General features: G+C 34.3%; 1 protein-coding gene across 2 annotated transcripts in view; it reads right to left on the bottom strand.

Annotated features, from left to right (window-relative positions):
• U2SURP (U2 snRNP associated SURP domain containing) overlaps nucleotides 1-22969 on the bottom strand; it is a 45031-nt gene that overhangs the window by 11863 nt on the left and 10199 nt on the right. Inside the window, exons 4-24 of one of the 2 annotated variants that reach the window (XM_082003849.1) lie at nucleotides 22130-22244; nucleotides 21599-21732; nucleotides 20419-20460; nucleotides 19598-19665; nucleotides 17591-17685; nucleotides 17472-17507; nucleotides 17288-17370; nucleotides 16644-16809; nucleotides 15302-15513; nucleotides 14320-14363; nucleotides 10955-11059; nucleotides 9676-9742; nucleotides 9425-9588; nucleotides 8141-8303; nucleotides 7552-7631; nucleotides 6405-6492; nucleotides 5046-5168; nucleotides 3557-3713; nucleotides 3080-3175; nucleotides 2429-2495; nucleotides 1270-1432 (exon numbers count right to left, since the gene is read on the bottom strand). In XM_082003849.1, the coding sequence (XP_081859975.1) occupies nucleotides 1270-1432; nucleotides 2429-2495; nucleotides 3080-3175; nucleotides 3557-3713; nucleotides 5046-5168; nucleotides 6405-6492; nucleotides 7552-7631; nucleotides 8141-8303; nucleotides 9425-9588; nucleotides 9676-9742; nucleotides 10955-11059; nucleotides 14320-14363; nucleotides 15302-15513; nucleotides 16644-16809; nucleotides 17288-17370; nucleotides 17472-17507; nucleotides 17591-17685; nucleotides 19598-19665; nucleotides 20419-20460; nucleotides 21599-21732; nucleotides 22130-22244 (2268 nt within the window). The remainder of the gene's footprint in view (nucleotides 1-1269; nucleotides 1433-2428; nucleotides 2496-3079; nucleotides 3176-3556; nucleotides 3714-5045; nucleotides 5169-6404; nucleotides 6493-7551; nucleotides 7632-8140; nucleotides 8304-9424; nucleotides 9589-9675; nucleotides 9743-10954; nucleotides 11060-14319; nucleotides 14364-15301; nucleotides 15514-16643; nucleotides 16810-17287; nucleotides 17371-17471; nucleotides 17508-17590; nucleotides 17686-19597; nucleotides 19666-20418; nucleotides 20461-21598; nucleotides 21733-22129; nucleotides 22245-22969) is intronic. The other variant, XM_082003850.1, reaches the window with a different exon arrangement.

The following is a 22969-nucleotide window of genomic DNA, read 5'->3' as shown; positions in this document are numbered from 1 at the left end:
AACAGATACTCCATCTGAAAGAAGCCCTTTCCATAACCACTATTATCATTATTACAGCAAAATGAAAACTAGTTTCACTTGTACTTTCATTAGTCTAACATTACATATTTTCTACGGAACTACTGCCACCATGAGTCAAGTCAGACATAAATCCCATTTAGCTTTTCTCAAAACTCACTTCAAATGGCTATGCATCATGACCTTTCAAACTGCTATGCAAAGCAAGAGGTTTCTAAGTGCTTAGTTTTTCGCCATTAATTTTAATAATCTGAATTTTTAAACAGAAGCATATTTGGGAGAAACAACAGTTCTGACATTATTTTAAAATATTATTGGTTGTACATCTTAAAAGCACGTTATGGGGCTTTGCTAATGTCTGATTTTAGCTAATACATTATAGCATAAATAGGTAGGCAGCCACAATTACATCTTCAAAATATTACCCAAATTATAATCTGTTACTTGGAGATGCTATAACTGCAACAAGTAGTTTAACAGCTTCTTAAAATCATTTTAATACACTGAACAGAAGGTACCAGAATTTCAGTATTCAATGTATCAGGGGGTTTAATACTGAGTACAAGCTGGAAAGCCACATGCAATTTTAAACCTGTTTTTGCATGGCACTGTATGACAGAAAGGCTTCACTACTAGACAAAGCTCACGCTAAATTCAAGTTCTAGTTACCTTCTCAGTCAACCACAAGCTCCGAAGCCAGCATGAAGACATAAGAACCTGCGCTCATCAACCCTAACAGCTATACTAACGCATACGCTTGAAGAAAGGATAAACGAACAAGCGAGCCCTATAAACTGCATCTACTACTTTGATGTCTGACACAGTGAAAAGAGCAACTTTTACATGCCATAAAATACAGACACTTCAAGGCAAGAGACAGAGAGAACAAGAAAGGCGTAGGACTAGGCCACATCCAGAAGTCACTCCCATTTGTCAAGAGGAGGAAAGTGTAGACGAATCCAAGCAATCTAAGGCCACCAGTAGTACTGAAAAAGAAGAGTAATTCTCAACATGCAATACCCTGACACAATTTTAAATTTTTTTCCTGCATTATTTTGAAAGCCAAAACAAGACAAGGCAAGGCTGTAAACAAACATACCTTTATAAAAATACACTGGACTAAAAAACCTACTATATAATAGAACTATCATTATTTCAGTAAATATAACTCCCTATTATATGTAGAGAACTGGGGGAGGAGGGAAGGATTGGAAAGGTACAGAAGAGTGGCACAAAACACCACATGCTGACCTCTATCTCTCGGAGTTTGGCACGCTTTTCTTCACTCATTTCTGAATATTTGACTGATGATTTGGATTCAGGCATTTCTTCTTTAATAGGATTGGAATACATGTGTTGCTCTTCTGACTTAGAGCTCTGAGTATCTTCCTCATCTTCACTCTCTTCTTCTTGACTTTACAGAAAACATACAGATTTAACTGATATATACATATATATTAAGACAATTATCTGTTACAAAATTTACCATCTCTCCTATTTAGTTTCTATGATTAGTTACTGGTTTTGCAATGTTAAGAAAGATTATGTTAAGTAAAAGTCTGCAGCTACAAAGCAGTCTCCATCTGCGACACAGATATCTTAGTATTTTCATTTAATCAAATCGCTAATTTTTATTACTCAGATAATTTACACTTTTTATATAAACAGTGCAGAACAATTCTTGAAATTTACAATCACCAAATCCATACCTAACTCAGCTACAAAACAAGCCCACTATCTCAACAAAATCTCTTTAAATGCTGTAATTGGATATAGTAAGTTTTATAAAAGAACAAAATTTACCACACTTTTGCTTTTTGGAGGCAAACCCAAGACATGGCAGATATTCAAAATTATATTCCCAGACTGGCCACTAGAGTGCTGCAGTAGTACATGCAATGCAGTAAGATCTTTAAAGCATTACTAATAGATGCTCTCAATTGTCTAAAGAACAAAGTAAAAAGACTGCTCAAAAACAACAGATGGCATGGAGTCTATTACCATCCAAAGAAACATATACATCAGAACATTATTCACTGTGTGTGTCTCAAAAGCAAAAGGCAGAGGTTTAGATACATTCATACATACCTGACATCAAGATTTCCCAACTGTAAAATACTACTACCTTAGTTCTTACTATCTGACATTAAGTTATCAAATCAGCTTCAATTTAAAAATTATGGCTAACAACTCTACCAAAAGGTGTAATTTATCATGTTAGAAAAAAAATTATGGGGGATGAAAAGTTGATGCGCTATAGTCCCGATTTCTATCAATTTTCTTATTTTCCTACTTCCAGAATTTCATTTTTGTTCTGCTCTAATACATATGTATCTCATAGGGAGTTCCTAAGACACTCAACTTTGGAGGCAGAAAATGAATGTTTTACTTAGAATGAAAAAGTATTTACTTTTGAATTTCCTCCTCCTCAGATTCTTCATGTTGGTCAAAAAGCTCCCACTTAGAAGTAGTAACAGCTAGAAGAGACAGTAAGAGAATTTTAACAACAGAAAAAGCTATCAGTCTGAAAATTAGTATTTGTAGATATAATAAAAATTACAATGTGATAAAATTTACCAGCATCTAGCACTTAATACAGACCTTCTATTTCATAGAAATACTCAAAACTGCACATTAGCAGAATATGTACATTTACAGAGCTATTCACTTACACTGTGTATCATGTTTCAGTAAAACCTTCAAAAGCAGCCAAGTATTTGTCAGCTTGTAAAATCTTGCCTTCCAAACAAATATTTAGAAAGACTGCCAATCACATACCCAAATTTTTTTTTTCAATACTTCTCAATGAACTGGAAATTATTTTTAAAAGGTTGGTATGTTATTGAAGTAGAATAACAAAAACAGAATACACTATTTTCTTGACTGAAGTAATAACCAAGAAAAAAAGTTACAATTGAAAATCCTACTGTATTACTACAGAAATGGTATTAGCACTTTTAAACAGATCAGTTGAAAGTAATAATGAAGCAGATTAAGTGACATTAAGCTTTCAGTTTACTTAGGGAAGTGTTTTAGTTTAATATATACTTTGAAAACTAACCTTGAGCTTCCAGTTCTGATTCATCCACTGCTTCCCATTTTGAAGGGGCAACTTTAAATATAGGCTCATTCTTTTTTGAGTCTTCAGCTGTATCCACTGTTGGAGAGAGAGACACAGAAAGATAATTTCCAAAGCTCTTCAAAAGTTCAAAAGGAAAAAATCCTAATAGAACAATCAGATTTAAGTACTGAAGCATATTATACTGTTTCATTATTTGCAAAGAAAAGAAATTAGGATTTGGAACCTGATGTGCATAACATCAGAGGACACGTACTGTGTCTCTGAAGTAATTACAATCTCAAAGGAGTTTTAAAACTAATTCTTCCTAGAACAAATTGAAATTCGTCAATTCAACCTTTTACAAAGCTACACGCCATGCTAATTCTTGGCTGTACTTATAAAAACTACTCGGGCGGAAAAAAAAAACCCATAAAAATTGAAGATTCCATTTGAAAGTAAAATTGAAACATTTCATACAAGGAACTCCATCAAGATCATCATCCAGTGATTTAATTGGGACTCCATCCAGATCATCAATAGGAGCAGCATCAATAGGAATTCCATCCACATCTTCTAGGGGAGCACCATCAAGCTCTTCCTCAATGGGAGCACCATCAAGATCATCAGGTACTTCCTGAAAGCAAGTAGTTGCAAGAGAGTTGTAGAAAGCAAGTGTTTCAAGAACAAGTCTATGTTGTTTTTCTTTACTTCTGCATCTATTGATTTATTTCTTTTTAAAGGAGTAGCTTTAAAAATACTTAAACCCCAAAACCCTCAACTTTAATACTTTTTTCTACAAAGTACAGTTGCTTATACAGGAAAAATACAATATCCTCCTATAAAAAATTATAAGCAAGAACATGGAATTGTCCACGTTGCCCACAACGTACTGGAAGCTTTACAATACCTATATACAAAAGAAGAGATATTAAGCTGAGGTTTACCTCAAAACAAGCCAGTTACAGTCAGATAAATTACACTTCCTACATATGAAAGACTCCCTGAGAACAGTAATCTGAACAACTGACAGAATTAAACGATAAATACACCTACATATTCTAACTTGTTAGGTACAGGCACTGACCTTCATACATGCATATTCACCCTGCTCTACTGCTAAGGGAAATAAGCTAACCTTCCAATTATACTGTAGGTCTCCCTCCTGCTGTTCCAAAAGGCATGTTTCCACAGTTACAAATGAACTTATCCCAAACATATGTCCATTTATTAGTGTCCACTGTCTTGATTCTCTTAAATAATATTTATGCATAACTGTAAGTGGACTAGTACACATTCACTCAGTGCTAATGGTATTCTAGAAATTTTAAGCATAGAGCTTCAAAATATTGAATTGTTTATATGTCACTATGCAGTCTGCTAAAACTCACTACATATTCTGTTTAAAATCTCTTCTCTTTTTTTTTTTCCCAGAGGTTAAATGCTGTAGCACAACTATAAACTTATCAACTTACTGCTCTAACACAGCAAAGATCAAAGTAGAGTACCACCAGCGTAAATGGTCTATCACAACCTTCCTCTCAGACTAAGAAAGCTCAGATGGCTCTATTACATCCAAATTTGACACTCACACAAAAAGGAAATGGATTATTCAGGTAGCCAGATGCCAAGCTATTTAGAACTCTCAGAAATTAAAACTAATGCCTGAAATTCTAACTCAAAATTCACAGACAGATACTACAGAGTATTTACAATACAAACGAAACACCTGTCATTCTGTACTAGTCTTTGTTCTCAAATGGTTTCACAATAGAACTGCACCACAGCACCTCATCTACAAGCAACAAATGCATAGATTTAACAGTATTTGCATCTGAAAATATGTGTTACACCTGTATTTAAGGTGTATTCACCCTAACAGAGATATCAAAATAATCCTTGCCATACCTATTTTATATTTATATGCTTTCCCTCACCATCTGCTAGCATCACTACCAAGGTCACTTACCTCCGTTTCTTTATCTTCCATGATATTTACAAGCCCCAAGAAAATATTCTGTAGTTTGATCAGAAACGGTTCTGGATAGATCGCCCAGTCCTCCCATGCTCGGAAGCATGTCATTACCCGTTGCTAGAAGCAACAGAAAAAAACCCACGTTAACAGATTTATATTAAGAAACTTTAAGTGATCTGAAATACACCACGGAGAACTACTACTGTAGACAGATACTCCTAAGTAGCTCCATACTAGAGTATATTACAATGACACCATGCTGGGCAAGACTCGTAATTTTACAGAAATATGTATATAAGAACTACTTTTTTAAAAAAAAAATCTCATTTGGGTTTCATTTTCCCTTTAAATTCCTGTCACATTATCAAATTTCAGCTGTTCACAGTTCCTATCCAGATAGTAAATTTCATTCTGCCCAGATGTTTATAGTAGGTGTCTGTACTAAATGTAACAGAAGATATCTTTCCCTTTGTAAAATAAAATAACTAAAATTAATACTGGCTTATTCATATTATTGAACTGAAATTGTGTTCCTACTTTCATTTTTTGTAGAAGCGAAATATATTTCAAATTATGGGCTTCAGGTCAAGCTTGATGCATTAAATGTGCCTGGAGATTTACATTTTTAAAAAAATCTACTGCCTGTCTTTACCATACAATTAATAAACACTTTTGAAGTAGCAGATAACTAAAATTGATTCTCAATCTAGAGCAATTGGGAGCAGAGAGGTAGGACAACCAGGATAAAAACCTTAATACAGAAAAACTAACTACACTGTAAGCTTTGTATTTAAAGCTTCTGATTTAAAAGAAAAAAAGAAATGTAAAAACATCTTTTAGGCAGGAGAAGGGTAAGTTAGGCTGACCATGAGAATGGTAAGAAGCAAAGCACTGTCTCAAAAGTCACTCTCAACCACCCATGGTCAGACTGCTTATCAGACCTCAAAAAATAAAGCCTAACTGTAACAAAAATGTTTAGAAGGGAACTTTATGCTGTTATGTCCAGTAGTTTCTTACCACACCGACCTGCCCAAATTTATTTTTGAAACTGAAATACAGGTGGTCCAAAAATAATCAAAAAGCTAGAAGACCTTGTTTGCAATTACTAGACAGATATCCTCTCAACTCCACAACCATGCATCTAGCGGTACGCTTCAGCTGTTAAGATGCTAATTTTCTTCCTTAATTTCCAGGCTATCTTTACAAGAGAGAAAACGTAGTTATTTAAAAAACAAAAAAAGGCTTAATTAGGAAGCTTGAGGTTTAAACCACCTATCATAGTATGCAATCTCTTGTGCAGGAACAGCTCTTTATTTGACTTCTATGTCATGTAAATAACAATGAAATACATACCTTGAAATTTTCAGACTGTAAATGGCCTTGTATTGTACGGTAAGTAGCATTGAGATCAGAGAATATCTGACATAATTTTGTTTCAAAACTAGAATTAAACATATACATTTCTTTAGTTAAACTTTGTAATATATGTTTTCTGGACATACATAATTCATGAAAATACCTGGGACACAGGACTCAAAAGCACAAGGTTCTGATCCCTATAGTAGCCATGAACTGAACTATAAAGCAAATATGATTACTATATATTAAGTCACCTTGGACAACAACAGAACTGTGAAGGGAGATCTTCACATCTGCTGCAGTCTCTTTATACAGCCTGTAAAGATTGGAGGAGGGTAAGAGGAGTTTTACAACCTTACATACAATAAAAGAATTGTCTCAAAATTCAATTTGTATTTTTAAAAAATTCTTAGTTATGTTTCTATCCTAATTTACTCAATGAGGCCCTCAATGAAAGCACACTGAGTAACAGCTGCCTAGCTTCCCTTGAGCTCCTCTCAATGTGCAAGGAATAAACTGGCACAGGAAAGACACTCTGCAACATGAAACATTATTTGCAGTCACTAGCATTTTGTAACATGCTGAATATTCCCCATCATGCTACCATAACATTAGAGGGACTCCAGGAAGTGGACACGAATATCTAAATAGGACAAAGGTACTCTTCCTTCGACATTTTTCCTAAATTCTGCTCAGCACCTTAGAAACAAAGCATATAATCTACTTATGAGTTCTCCAAACTTGATGAAGAATTAAAAAACACCTTTTAATGAAAAAAATTCTATTTAGAAAATTGACTTCTTCACACTGATTATTTGCTATACCGTATCTTGAATATTATCTACAGGTTCCCCTTCTGTAAAGAGGCACATAAGTTATTCTCGCCTCTATGAGGTTCCATGCAAGTGGTCCTTTGCATAGAGCATATACACTTTTTGCATGACAAAGCAATCCTATGCACTAACATGCTACATCTTTTACTTATATCTCTTTGCATGAAAATGTACCATCAATGTTGTAACAGCATCCTCATAGAAAAGTGTGAATTTCTCTACAGCCACATGTATCCAGCGATGTACAAAACTGAATATAAGGATACATATATTTTTTAATCATCAATCACATAAAACATTATACTTACAATTTCCTATAGTAGGAAGCATTGGCAACTTTAGCTGAAGAGTTGTATAACACATCGGATACCAGATATAATCTCGCTATCTACAATAAAGAAAGTTCAAAACAAGATAACTCTAGAATTTAAATTACCCTGAAAATACATGTATTTTTCCAGAAAGAATACAAGATATTTTAAACTATCTAGAAGTATCAAATTAGAACTAAGTGTAACACAGCCATATTGTTAATAAACATGCTACGAGGCAATTAGCCCCCGTTATGCTACAGGGTACTAGCCACTGTAACATCATATTACCTAGTATCACAAAAGGACAGATCACAGCATTCCAATTTTTATTTCCTTGTCTGAACAGACTATTGTGCTGCTTTCAACTTCACAGTAAGGCAGATTATTTACAAGCAGGTTCAGAAAAAATAAAAATATATTAACAAAATCCTACAGGAAACAAGCATACTTAAATGCAAGCCCATGCTTTAGTACAAAACCTCAATGTTACTTCAAACTCATGAAATAATCCTTATAAATTATATGCACATGCTGTTAAGTGAGCTCTTTCCCCAAAATAAAAGATTATACAAAACCTCCACACCTTCTTAGGAAGAGGAGTCTTCAGAATGGACAATGATTCTGTAATGCAGTCTACAATTTCTTCAGCAGCTTCCGCATTATTTAGACAGAAAACCATTGCATCACCAATATCATTCTTCCGTGGTGTTAATCCACGCAGAATTTCCTCTAATTTGTCCCTCTGTCTGAAATATCAGGAATTTTAATACTTTCAATTAAAAATTAACAATACTTTGGGGAATTTCCATTTAACGACTTTTTTATTTTTACATCTTTAGGATAAAAACAATTTTAAATATTTTTATATTCTGTTGCCTGAGTCTTTTCAGTGACTCATGAACATATGCATCTACATTACATAAATAAAGTGCAAAAAATTCCCACTCAAGTCCTGACTACATACAGAAATCAAGGAAAAATAACTTGAGAAATACCTTATGCAGCAGATCAGTATCTCTACTAAAGTAATTATCCTTTGAGGTTTAGTTTAAGCCTAAATCAAAATGGATAAATCTAAAGCATGCAAGTAATTTCTGCTGTGGAATAAAAACCACTAGATTCAGAAAGCTAGTAAGGAGCAATTATTTCAGGTTTTCCCTGACCTTGATATATAGAGAACACTCTCAAAAGAGTATCTTTTTGAGCCTTTCAAAAAGAAGATAAAAAATACATTATGTACTAAAACATCAAAAACCATAACTGGTATCATAACTATGATGAAAAGTATAAAACAAGAAAAAATTCCACATGCTAAGACGACAGTTGGAACAACAACAGCAAAATTAAGAAAATCATGTATTTCCACTACCACAGCCATCCCCACCACACTTGCGATTCACACCAAAGAACCCTGATGATCTGTCTCTTCCCGCTTATTAACAAGTACTCCAAATTTTAATTTCTGATTAACAGCACTAATAAGTTTAAGATTATAGTAACTATTTAGTTCATGAGATCATAACCATGTTGAGAAAGGTGCTACATACCCCCAAACAGGAACAAAAAAAGGGGGGGGGGGGGGGGGGGGGAATCTCATCTTCCCAACCCCCTTCAAATAAAAGGTAAATAACAATTGGATTGAAAGGACTCATTGTTCAGTGGTGACAAATCCAACCAAATTCAGAACGTATTCAGCACCAAATACCATCAAAAAGACTAACTGAAAAGCACTGAGGTTAAGAGTTTCTAAGTAATATTATGACAAGGATGACACCATTTTAGGGATGACATATTCCAACTACAAAAAACACAACAGGAAAAACACAAGCAGATTAGAACAGCACTATAAATTGATGGAAGTTCATACTCTTCCTTAAGTGCACCCTTCTTGTTTGGTTCCTCCACAAAAGCTTCCGTTTCTTGCTCTTCTGACATCCCATGCAAGTATGGATTCAATGGTGGTGGCCTCCAGAATGATCCATTTTTGAACATACGGAAATCTTCTGTCCTCCACTTTGTTGGAGCATCTCCCTACAAAAAGACAGCAGTATTTTTATTTTGGTGTTCTTTTATTTCATTATGCCTGAAGTTATGAATTGTCACTAAAATTTGACTTGCCTGAAGAATTGAATAAAGCTTCCATCTATAATACACATGGGCTGGAGTCTGGTTTTCAAATAAAAACCTAAACCAAAGAGCAAAGAAAAGACAATTATTTAATTGAAGCAAATTCAAAGGAAGTAATAAAAAACATGTAACAAAACCCTGTTCAGAATCGCACCTCAGCTACCAAGAGAACTCAAAGTAACTAAAATCACGTACACCTACAGCACAGCTGTGCAGAACAAGCGCAACTGCTCCACACACATACATACGCAACCTGCAAAGCAGAGTGCAGAATTCCACAGCATTTCTCGAAGTTAAAAGCAGAACAAGCAGGCTCAGAAAGAACAACTGTGCAGCCCCACGGTAAAGTAGAAGAATCATCAGTGCAAAGAGTCAGTACCGGAGCAACTGCAACCTCAGCACAAGTGGTGCAGGAGCTCGTAGTTATACAGTTAGGTTGCTCAGATCGAATACTAAATGACTTGAAGTTTTCCACCATTAAATTGTCTGTCAGAACACTGACAAGATCGGGGTGAGGGGCAAGGGGTGGGGGGTGGGACACGGACAAAAAAACAACGCAGTCCATTTTTAATGGTCAGGATATTTTGACCTACACATTTTCTCAACTTGTATGTAAAGATCAAAATGAAGCACTTGAACTTTACTGCAAATAAAACGTTTTTAAAAGGTCATTGAGTTATTGAGCGTTTCCCTGAAAAAGTTTTTCAGAGACTGGATTTCACAAGAAATTTGGAAACTGATCCTTTTTTATTCCATTATTTCCACAAGAGCTGGAAATTCTGACAACTTCACTATGTCAGCTAAAGTTTAATCCTATTTGCACTGACATCACAGAAAAATGACTCCCAGTTCTTGCTAAAGGTTAGAAATTAGGCAGACTGGACTTTACACTGAGTTAGCCTGTCTGGTTGCCGGGGGGGAGGGGGGGTGTCTTTTTTAAATTGTGTGCTACCACTTCCACTCAAGACTTTGAATCCCTCAGAAGAGTAGGCGTTAAATGTAATTTACTTATTTTTATATATGTACAAACGTATTTTGTAGTGTGTATATAGTATTTTATTTATATGCACTCATTAGTAACAACTGGAATAAAAGTGCAGTCTCCTTCATAAAAAAATAGCATAAGCATTCATACAATTTGTAAAATTTAAATCTGCACATGAAGATTGACACACTAAAAACAACTCTTATTAGTATTTCCAAAATGTGAAACATTAGCAACGGTGAAAACAGTTAGCACTATTTCAAATTGAAGCAAAGTAATAAGCACCTGAACATCGGATTGTTGATTTCTCGGTTCATGATCATGGCTTCAAACATAGGCCCCTCCCGTACCACAAACTCTATCATTCGATGTATCAAAGCGAGCAAATTCCTACAACAACAACACAGTTAAAGAAAAATTGATTCAGACCTAACACTATAAACTACACTCCACCTAAGATACTACAACTGTGCAGGAGATTATTTTGCTGTATTGTTAAGAAAACTGTATAAAAGATAAGGTAACATGGAACATATTATAGCCTTGCATCATAGACACGGGCATTCTAAAATAAAAACATGCCTAGGAGTGGTGGAGTAAGAATCTGAGAAGAGATCTCATTCCTGAATTTCCACGGCTTAGCCTACAACCATCTCTTCTTTAGTAAGAGCTTAATAGTCTTTACGCATAAAAATGGGCAACTGAACACCAAAGTACAATTAACTATCAAAAACTAAGCCCTCATCTAAATTGTCTAGAACTAATACCAAAGTGTTAGCTGAAGTTCTACAGAAGAACAAGTAGCTGAATATTATGCTCAAAATTATACACATACTTGTGAATATTCAATAGAAACTGCATTCAGCTTTCAAATTATTCAAGTATGAAAAGAAAAGCAAATAGCTGCCTTGATACCAAACCAGGCAATGGTTTTATTAAATTTAGATCCTCTCTTTTTGGTCAAAACTAACTACAGGCATAGAACAAAACTGCCCATCACTTCGTGTCATACCATCCAATGTTTCCTCCCTCGTACACTTAAGTGAATCGAATCACAATTTAAAAAAAATAAAAATCTGTATTCGTTTCGTTCAGCACTACATCCTGAGACAGGCAAGAAACAGATGTGAAGTGCACATTTTTCAAGCCACATCTGAAAATGCAGAGCCACTTTTAGGCATGCTAACAGGAGACAGTCATATAAGCTTTAGAAAGAATAATGATCTTAAGTTTCCAACCTTTTGGAGTTTTTTTGGAAACAGGATCCTGAATTTTCAAATATAAATTACCTACATATATTAAAAGCTTCACAGCACATGTCCTTTGCATGTGATGCAAACAAAAAAAAAAAATATACAGACTTCTACATTTTTTTTAGTTTATTTTCTTAGATGTAACAAATGGATATTGGTTCTTTACATGTATCTCACTAGATTTCCTTTTACCAATCTTCTAATTATTAAAATTCAAGAATTGTTACATTGAATAGCTGCAGAATTTTCTATTCCTTCTGAGTAATGAGATGATTATTTTCTACCATGAGTATTCAATGTTCTCCCACAGATATAGAGCACTAGATAAAAAAAAAAATCAACTTAAAAACATAGTAATAAGAACCTGCCCCTGCATCTGCAAACTTCGCAAATGTTACTTTATACCGGCTAGCATTAAATCTACATTTGCCACCTGTATTACACAAAAAAACAAGCAACTACATACAGCTGAATTTTCCTGTTCGCTTTTTATAATCCTAGAAACTTTGTAAAGAGGATATAGTTTCAATAATTCTGTAGCCATTTTATTTAAAGCAGTGTTCTGAAAGTCTAAATAGCAAGACCGTTCTTGTTATATGAACTGTATTTGAAAACATCAGTAAGAAAAAAAAATTACAACTAGCTTTCAAGCCTCTGAGCTATTACACCATTCCTTTATTTTAAGGCAAATGCGATGTGATCATTTCTGTCTTCCTGCAGAACCATGCCTTTGGTTTTCGTCTAATCTTCCTTTCATTAGGTACAATAAAGTTGCATTAGAGCAGCTTATGCTTGAAGAAGAACATCTGCTTTGAAAAGACCTCAGATGTATGAAAAAAGTTTCAGTACATCTCGTATCTGAAAAGAGAGCGTTACACGCATTTTGGTACCCAAGACATGACTACTTGAAAGTGAGTTTCTCAGAAAAAACTTGATTGTGTGTACTCAAGGTTTTCTGCTTAGTAAATGCTAAGAAGTAAGAGATGTTAAAAACTGATATTGAAAGTTTTCCAAGGAGAATACTTAAATGTATTATCCCACTGAAGTCAGATGAAATTTTGCATGATGCAATGCACTGTATAATAGTCTTAGCAGTTGTCATTAGCATCTCTGGAAGTCATTAGAAAAAAAGTATTTTCAAATACAATTCAATTAACATGAGCTTTTCTTGTCATACAAGCTTTCAAAATGCTACAGTAAATAAAATGGAAACATTTTTCTCTGAAAGCTAATTCATCTGTAAGCACTGTAAGCACTGTACAGTTTTACAAGTACTTGTTCTATTACTCAGTACATTTCTCAAATCAAGACTCCTCCTGGTCACCCAAATTATTCCTGTCTCTACCTAACAAAAATTGTAGCATCCTAGAAGTTAATCAAAAATACTAGTGCATTTACGCATCTATTGACAAATATTAATATACTACTATAACTAGCTTCACAAATCTCTGCCTTCCCCCCACACACACGCAAAAAAAGAAAAAAGGGACTTTGTGACAATTAAAACAGTGTAGTAAAAAAAGATTATAGTTTTAAGTGCATTATTTTAAAATGTCATTTAGCTTAAATTGGCCAACAAAAAAAAAATTTTTCCATTATAATAAAACCACATTTATTGGAGCCGATCGTACCAATGTCTGGTCAAAAACTGTATACTTTCCCAATCCATCCCATGATGTTTTCCTGGTCCCCCGCTGCCGCAGACAGTTCAGCTGGTGTTGCTCACCAAGGCCAATGTCAAAGAGAATTTGGTAATCTTTTGTGCTTATTTACTTTTAAAACAGTGTTGTGTTCCTATGTTTGGGAAAAGGTTTTAGCTTAACTGAGCAAGAGTATACCTAGACTTGTGTGAAGGTAGGAGCACTGATTGGGACCGGTATGTAAAAATACCCTTGCAATATAGAACTATCTTTTCAGTGACCAAAATTATTAACTGTCGCACATTAAAAAAAACCAGCATAAATCAAAACTGATTTTTAACTGAATTGGTTACAAACTGTACAAGTCAAAAAAAAAAAAAGGGAAAGAAAAAAAACCACCCACAGCACCACACTGAAGACCGCTGCATACTGGCTATGAAGTACTCTGAGGACTCATACAGCATCTCCAAGACAAGCTATTTCACCCTGGTGTTCACTAGGTAATGTCATTACCCTGCAACTACTTCTAGTGCCCAAATTCAATGCAAAAGGTAATTACTTAAATTCATCCTCACTAAAAAAAGAGTTAAGATAAGGATAGGAAGACTGAAAGACACACACATTTCCCTCAAACGTCATGAAAGAACCATTGCTCAGTCAAGCCATTACCTTTTCCTCAACATCACCATTTTTCTTTAAAATTCCGAAGGGGAAATTTTCTATATTTAGATCAGTAATAATAAAGAAAAACATGTACCTTTCTGTTGGGATAACCACTTTGACTATGGCTTGCGACAGAGTCTGTATATGAAGTCACATCAGATAATAAACATAGAATATGTGAGTATTGTTAACAAGTAACAAGCAAAAATATACATATGCAATGAAAATACTACACATCTATCACAAGTTTTGCAGGCAATCACTGCTGTGAAGTTATAACTAAGCAATTACACAAAATGCAAACGGTTGTGTCAGTGAACCGTAAAGGTTCACTAATTGCAAAGTATCAGAACATTCCTGTCAGAATGTACATTGATGCACTGAATAGGTACTATGGTGAATATAATAAGAAAGGAGTTCTTAAATTTATGAAGACTCTAAACTATTTGACTTGGATCACGTTGGTATTACTTTATGCACAAGTCTTACAAAAAACAGCCCTAACATTTAAGTGTCATTCAAAGAATCAACAAATTCTTAAAAATGTAAATCAAGTTGATTTGTGATTACAAGATACTTACCCTTATCAGCTAATATTCCAGAAAAAGAAAGTTTAAAAACTGACTCCATAAGTAGCATAAAATACTTACTCAATGTCCAGATTAATTACCTTCTACACAAAATACATCAACTCCTCTAGTGCAAAAATAATGCTACCCAAATTAAAACGTAGTATTTTGTCTAAAGAAAGCAATTTAGATACTGCAATTTGGCAGCCAACAAAAGGGGGGGACGTAGGAGAAAAAAATCCAGGGAGCCTGGAGGGGGAAAATGATAGCCAGATTTAAAGCAGCACTAAAATAAATCAAGACCAAATATATTGTACCCTAACACAGACATGAGACAGAGCTTCAGGAATTAAATAGGTTCCCTTGGGCTACAGCAGGGAGCCAGTGAATTTGTACACTAAGGGCCACCAAAGTCAGCCTGAACAATGCAAATCTATGAAGCCATTGAAATACTGTCACAGATGTAGTATTTAACAATGAGATATGGCCCAGGGTACTGTAAGTTACCTTCTCGAAATCTTCCTTGTTTTTTGGTGGTGGTAACATTGGAGCATTAGGATTCTTCAATCTCTCCCTAGGCTGGGCATTAAAAGGCAGTCCTGACGGAGGAGGTGGGAGGGTATGCTCCATCATGGAAGGTGGAATGTATATTGGATGTGGTGGTATAGGTACAGCTTTGCCCCAGCCTAGCTTCATTTCAAACGACATAATCATCTTGCCTGAAAAAGTGTAAGTGGGAAAAAAAAAAACCACACACATAACAAAACACCATTCCATTATAAATTGGTTCTGCATCACTCAAGATTTCTCCATACAAGTGCAGCACTGAGGTTCGCCTGCCATGGTTTACTTTTTGCTTACATTGTTGATTAATGTATCACATCTATCAGACTACATCATGTGCAAATGAAAGTTTATTACATGAAATATTTTATTAATCTTCCCCAATGTACATTTTCGTAAGACTACAGTACGCGATTGCTGTGGGGGCAATTTAAAACATTTTTTTTTAGCACATCAGAATGAACAGAGTAATTTTAAAATTGTATTTCTGCACTTCAATTCTTCAAAATCTTCTTGTTCATAATAGCAGATTTCAAATTATGTCATTCAAAACCAAATGTAATAACCCATCAGAATTCCTACATATTGTAAGCCTACTTACTAGTGGTCCTAGTAAAGGAACATTTTAAGTAAGCTATGCAAGGCCAACCTTTCATTTTCTATGCTTTTTGTCAAAGATGCTGATTTTTTATTCTCAGGTTCTTCCTGAACTGTAAGGACATAGCTGTCTTCATCACATAAGATTATTTTTTTCCTTCTTTTTTTTTTTTTTTTTTTTTTTTTAATAAAAGATAGACAAGATAGCCCACATGCAAAATTACATGCCTGGTGTAGTACAGGTACCTCTTCAGTATTAGGAATTTAATGATTATTCAAAAGAACATAACATTTATAACCAATTACTGATTATATCCTGTGCACTAGTTGAATTTATTCACAAAAAAGTTATTGTTGATAAAAAACTACAAGTAATAGATTCCTTCTTAAAATAGTCTGTTTACAGAGGAGAGATTATCAAGCATTACCTCCCACTCACAGGAATTTTACATCTTTACTCACAGCAAAACCCACCAGTATTCCCAGGCCTTGTGTATGCTATAGTTCAATAACTTTCAGCTGCCAGTAGAACAGTCAGGGTAAACTAAAATCACTGCCAGTGTACTATCTACTAGAGTTACAGCACATCTATCACTAGTCTGATAAAACAACTTCAAGATATGCTTACAGTTACTCTTTAATATTCCTACAAAGATAATTACAATTCCAAACTGAGAAATCTGTTTACCATTTAAATTCTTTAATGCTCTTTCAGCATCTCTCCTGTTCATAAAGGCAACAAAGCCACAATTTCTTTCTCTTGCTCTTTCTTCATCAGTTCTTGGCCACATAATTTTAACACTCGCTAACGGTCCAAAGCGTCCAAATTCTTGACATAACATCTCTTCATTCATCTGCATGAAAAAAGGTAAAAATTAGAAATACAGTAGCAAGATGTTAAGATACTCATTCACATTATTGTCCAAATGTCAGGATTTTATTTTTTTTAGTTTCTTGAAAAACAACACTTCATTGATACCACCCAATGTGTTCTACTGCAAAAATAATACTTTTTTAAAGTGCATTTTAAACTGAGCACACTCAAGTTTGAGATATGATCCACCTTGCACAGAGATACCCATGGAAAAATAAATTTTAAATGAGCATTTCTGCATTTAGTAACTGATAGTCTAAACCTTAACTTTTACAGCATTATGTACAGAGCATTTACTCAAATGAATACTGCCTCTACACACACCAGTTGCAGCTAGTGTACAGCTTTAAATGTATGTTTATTGTTTCAAATAAAAAACAGGGAAAATTGCCACTGAAAAAATTCAGCTGGACCCAAACACTCCAACACTGCACTTTGGTCCTTGGCTCCAAACTTACTTGAGGATTAATATTTCCAAGATACAAATTTGTTGTGCTTGGATCTCCAACATCATGTGACCCTGGTGCATAATCATCCAGTACTACAACAATGGAGGAAAAAACCAAACAAAAAAGAAGTCATAATCCTTGCTATGCATTTAAGTGACAACATAATATTGAATGAGAAAGGAATCTATATTACCACCAGATGATCTGTTTCTTCTTGAAGGAGCATCCACTGAATAAACAGAAGAAAGACATATATAATTTAGTCTACAAATTCTGCAGCCCAAATAAACATAAAAAATAACATCTACTTACTTGAACGACGCTGGCCATCTGAATCTGACTGGGGTGGTTCAAAACGACTCAATCTACCTTTTGTTTTATGTCTTTCATCACGTTCCTCTTGTATTCTACAAAACAAGTTTAACATAAGTAACAATATAATTTTGAGGTTTTAAGTCTAAAATTTTCAATTAATTTTAAAAATATGATAGTTTTTAATACTAAACAACGGGCTTGTTAAAAATTTCAAATTGCCAGTATGTTTGAATTTCTGGTTAATCAACTGGAATATAGCCACCAGAATTATTCCAGCTGCATGCTTCCTCATTCATACTGTCAGGGTATTTTAATCTCAAGCAGAATTGACTTGGTTTGAGAAGCAGTTCACAAGACCAGAAGTAAGAATTTTGCTCTGAAAAAGTGACCTGAATTCCACATCCAACTGCCAGAGATCCACTGACTGTGCAGATAACTTTTCAAGATGCACACAACTCCTTATTGCCTGTTTCTCCTCCCACCTTTTCCAAGCTTTATTCATGTGGGCTGTCACCCCACCTTGTAGGGTGACAGACACCACCATATGACCATTTCCAGAATATACAGGACCCCATCTCAGTTCATACCTCTGAGGATAGTAGTCATACAACTAATACTCATACGACTAACTATTTGTCTCTTTGTAGTTTGGCCTTAAATCCTGGTACAAACATATTGTGTACCAGGAGTACAAGGCTGTCAATTCAATTAATTTCCATCAACTAATGAACAGACAGCAATGAAGTTCAGACACTATTCACAAGAGCCATTTATGGATTTATAATGCAGTACCTATTGTTTTATAATGCATACAGATCATTTTGTTTTCCAACTCTAACATCAGGACAAATATATGGCACTCAATACATGTGCTGCTCTTTCTTTTATATTATACATTCAAAAGTGCAATAATTTGCTTTTTGAAGCATTACTCAGCTTGTTTTTAAAATTATGCAAGCTGAAGTACATCTCTAAACTTTAATTACAAGTCTTATTTCTGTATTAATACAAAAGCTCAACCTCATACTACAGTTCCTCCGTATAGTTTTAAAGACACTGACAAAACTTCTTCTTCTTCCCAAGCCTGATACACATTTCAATTTGCAACCAATCTCTTTGCTACATTCCCACAAAGAGAAACGTCAACAGCAAAAACCTGAACATCCTCATCCATTACAGTACCTACTTTTCTTGCTGTATCTTCACTAACTTTAACAATGCATGGGACCCATGTTAACAAGTGTTCTCATTTACAGGCTCACACTTGCCAACTAAGAATGGAATTGTGTCCCAAGTTCCACTTGTAACATACTAACAAACACAGGCTTCCGGTTTTTATCCTGGTAGATGGCTGGTTGATTCAATCATCAAGGCTTTTATTCACACTTAACTGATCCAAAAATCATCTTAGGTAGCTTTGGAAACATAGCCAGTCACTCACTCACTGGGATCTCTGAAATACTTTATGTATTTATATGTAATTTTTTTGGTAATTGCTCTGGATATTCTTCTGCTTAGGAAGGAAGTACCAGATGGTTTCAAAGGTCACAATCAGACATCTCCAACATGCAAAGAAATCCATTCATTTCAACAGACAAAGATTTAAGCCAGCATACCAGGCTGTTTTGGTTTGGGTTTTGATCATTTATAGCCTCTGGTCAATGTTACATTTCAAAACAGAAGTCCTTTTCAGCAATAGTGGTAAACGCTTCCCATCACCAATCAGCGTTAAGAAAGGGCAGAAGTATCAAGGAACACCAGAGAACTAGTGGCAACTGATTACCCAGACAAATCATACGTCTATAACAGACATCTACCAGTATGGGTTCATACTCTGTTTAATTTTCATTAAGTCATAGCACTCCACAAACATTTGCCAGGGGGGAGACGGGACACACACCAAAACAAAAACCTACTTTGGGAAACGGCTTATTAAGAATGATCCTAAATATTGCCTATAAAAACCTTGCATCTTTATTTACAGTAAAAACTAGTCAAACTTACTGCTTTAATTCTTCTTTAAAAAGTTCCAAATTACTCTTTTTCTTTTCTTTCTCTCCTTTCTTCAAAGGCTAAAATTAAAGATATATCAGCCAACATTTCAGCAGATAAAATGAAACAAAAATAACACGTAAGTAACAAAATTTTAGATAATTTCCATGCATATTTTACCCACAGCTTTCAAACCAAGTAAACTACAGGAGAAAAAAACAAACAAAAAACCAAGACTTGAAAACATTAAGATTGAGCACTATCAAACACAAAGCTAAAAAATATAAAATTATGGACAGCTTAAACTAAACTTTTTTACTTCTCATTATTACAATGCAGCACGTGTGATCAAACACTCTCTACAACATACAAATCTCAAATCTGTGATGTATTTTGTCAGTTTGTTCCACTTGGAAGCTGACCACACCCCTAGCAAAACATCATGCTGTAATTAAATAGATATATGTGTGTACGTATAGATGTAAAATAATTTACATATATTCAATTATTTTATTCACAGACAAACATTCTATGTGAAAAGAATTTCCTTCTCTTGCTTCCTTTCAGATATAAATACAAGTCTGAAGAAATAGTTACTCTAAATAGTTCAAGATCCTCAGAAGAAACACTCTTAAATGACAAAGAATATTGATATTGTAACAGTACTTTTTTTTTTACTGTAATATATGCACCTTAACTAACTCATGTGAACTCTTATCTTCAAAACATTGCTTTTATATAACCAAATTTAAATGAAAACGTTTCCAATAGGCAGACATACAAAATATTGTGTTACACACTACAGCTTTGGAAAAACTGGACTTCCTACTCACCCCAGGCAAAGTTGTTTGTTTGTTTTTGTTTTTGGGGAGGGTCTGCCAAATAAATAAAATCATTTTTACCTCATTATCTTCAATCACCATTGGACAGGGCAAATGAGTAAACTCATTGCATTACTTGATAACTATTTATGACAAATTTGAAAAGCAGTAACATTCTTACAGTACAAATACTTGCATATAACACAGAGCTCAGTATAATAAAAAATGCTACAATTCATTTCTGTAACTGTAGAGCTTTACATACAATGAAAATCAAAACTGCCATCAAGTATTTACCCCACTAGTCTAAATGTGAGTTTTGTTTAAAGCTAGAGGGAGGCTAGGATGGCATCATCCACAATTATCACATTACATCTCATCTCCCACCCTAAGAGGCAGTATCATGTATGTTTCACTTAAGCTTAAAAATTGCAGTGAGCTCTATTAAGACTTTTTAAAGACATCCAAGACATTAATTACACATTACACATATACAGTAGTAACAGCAAACATATGTAACTATCACTTGACTTGAAGACTAAGTTTGTTCATAATATTTCCATTACTTTATGATGAAATCTCAGTTTAAGAATTAAAAAGCATCAAACCATGCAGAAGTCAAAAATAAATTAAATAAAACAAGCTGTTCAGCTTCAAAAATGTGCAAGTTCTACAACTTATTTGGTACAACTTAAAGAGTTACATAAAGGGACTTCTCAAACATCACCACAAAAAAGAAAAATTAAAAAACTCAACCAAAAAAACTTGGATCAATGCAAAGTTCAAATTTTTTTTTTTTTTTTAAAGTTATAAAAACCTAAACACAGATGGAAGCAAGAACTGATTCCAAAACTTCACAAATTCTCGGGACTGGAGATACTGTTACTTTGCACCAGCCACTAAATCTGTATTTATGAGAAGTCGGTCTCAACCAGCAATAACATAGTAAAAACATACAGCAGCCAAATCAAAGTGCAGTACTAGGTATATCATGCTGGATACAGGGTTACTGAACCTCTGCATTTCATCATCTTGTTATTTGCTATGGAATTAAGCAAATCAAAATTTCCACCTTCTTTTAATATGTGATAAATGCAGACAAACCTACTCTGCAAGATCATACAGTCCTTTTTTCTAAGCACTTCAAAAATCCTTCCTAAGTATGAGGTTAATATTCAGGTAAGAAACTTACAGGCTTTTTGGTTTCTATCATTAAGAGGGATGGAGGCTTCTCATTAGATGGCTGGCTTGGTTGATTTTTTTGATCTGAAAATCGTGATGATGGCTTATAGATTTTACCCCGTTTTTCATCTGTTTCATGCTCCTCTGAAATTAAAGGCAAATTAAAAACAAATTAATTAATGCCACACAATACTGTTCATTAGAAAAAATGCTGTTGTGCTTTAGTCTTGTTCATTCAACTCAATATATTATTTCACTTTTAAAAAGTGATAATACAAACGTTCTGTAATTTAACTTCTTTTAACATAAAGAAAAAGACCAAAGATTAGGTATTTTAAAACAAAGCATTTCTCCTCTGAATTTTAAATGACAAATCACACCACTATCTAGTGAGACAAAGCATAAAGTAGATTTCAGCATCAGGTTTCCTTTGCTGCTTCTAATACATTATAATTTTAAAATGCAATTCAAAGCCAATCCTCATCTTTACTCAAAACCAAATGATTCACCACTCCCACCCCCAAATAAAGGTTACTTATACCTTTAGATGCATTAACGATTCCTCCTCTTACAAATGTTTTCACTTTATTACCATCACTTCCTTCAAAGGCAGCAAGGAATTCTTCATAAATTTCTGCAGCAGCCTTCTCATCCTCCTACATAGCAAATGTTAATCTATTTACTATCACCTCAGAACAACCTTCACTAGGCAGCTATTCTTAAATTAGCTATGCAACATTCCTTTTTATTTTCTAGAGCTCATGCTACAAACTGCATCAAACTAGTTTCAATTTTAGACAGAAGAATTCAAATTCCTGAGAAGTGTGGGAAGAACAACAGCACATAATACATAAAGCAAGTAAGGCCTGTATGCTCAAATATGAATGTTCATTTACAAGAGCTTACAAGGCAATTTAACATTCAAAAGATGCCAAATAAAAAAGATCATATGAAAGACCAGAATTATGAGACTGGAGCTTTGTTGACCTAAGCAGAGAACAGTACATATTCCATTTTACCAATTACAATCAACCCATGTGAGTGAAGGAGATTAACAACAGGATCACCTTTATACATTTCCCAGAGAAGTTAAATCAATGACTTGAGTGAGACACTAAATTTAGCACTACTGAATTTCTTTAGGCTAGTATTTCCAACAACCTAGCAGGAGATATCCCACTGAAATATAGTAAGGGCTCTGTGTGTGTAAAGTTCAAAGACTAAAATTTTTAAAACTTCCACTTTACCAATTATAAGCTACATATTTCCTAAAACTTGGATGCTCCCGAGTATCTAAAAATCAGTATCAAATTTGAATATTAATTCAAAAAGAAGCCATTAGACAAAAATATGTTTTACAGAATAACAAGGATGCATATTG

Source organism: Phaethon aethereus (genome assembly GCF_964289735.1).
Source record: "Phaethon aethereus genome assembly, chromosome: 9".
Taxonomy (NCBI): domain Eukaryota; kingdom Metazoa; phylum Chordata; class Aves; order Phaethontiformes; family Phaethontidae; genus Phaethon; species Phaethon aethereus.
The sequence above is the reverse complement of the archived record's forward strand: the minus strand, read 5'-3'. Positions and strand labels throughout refer to the sequence as shown.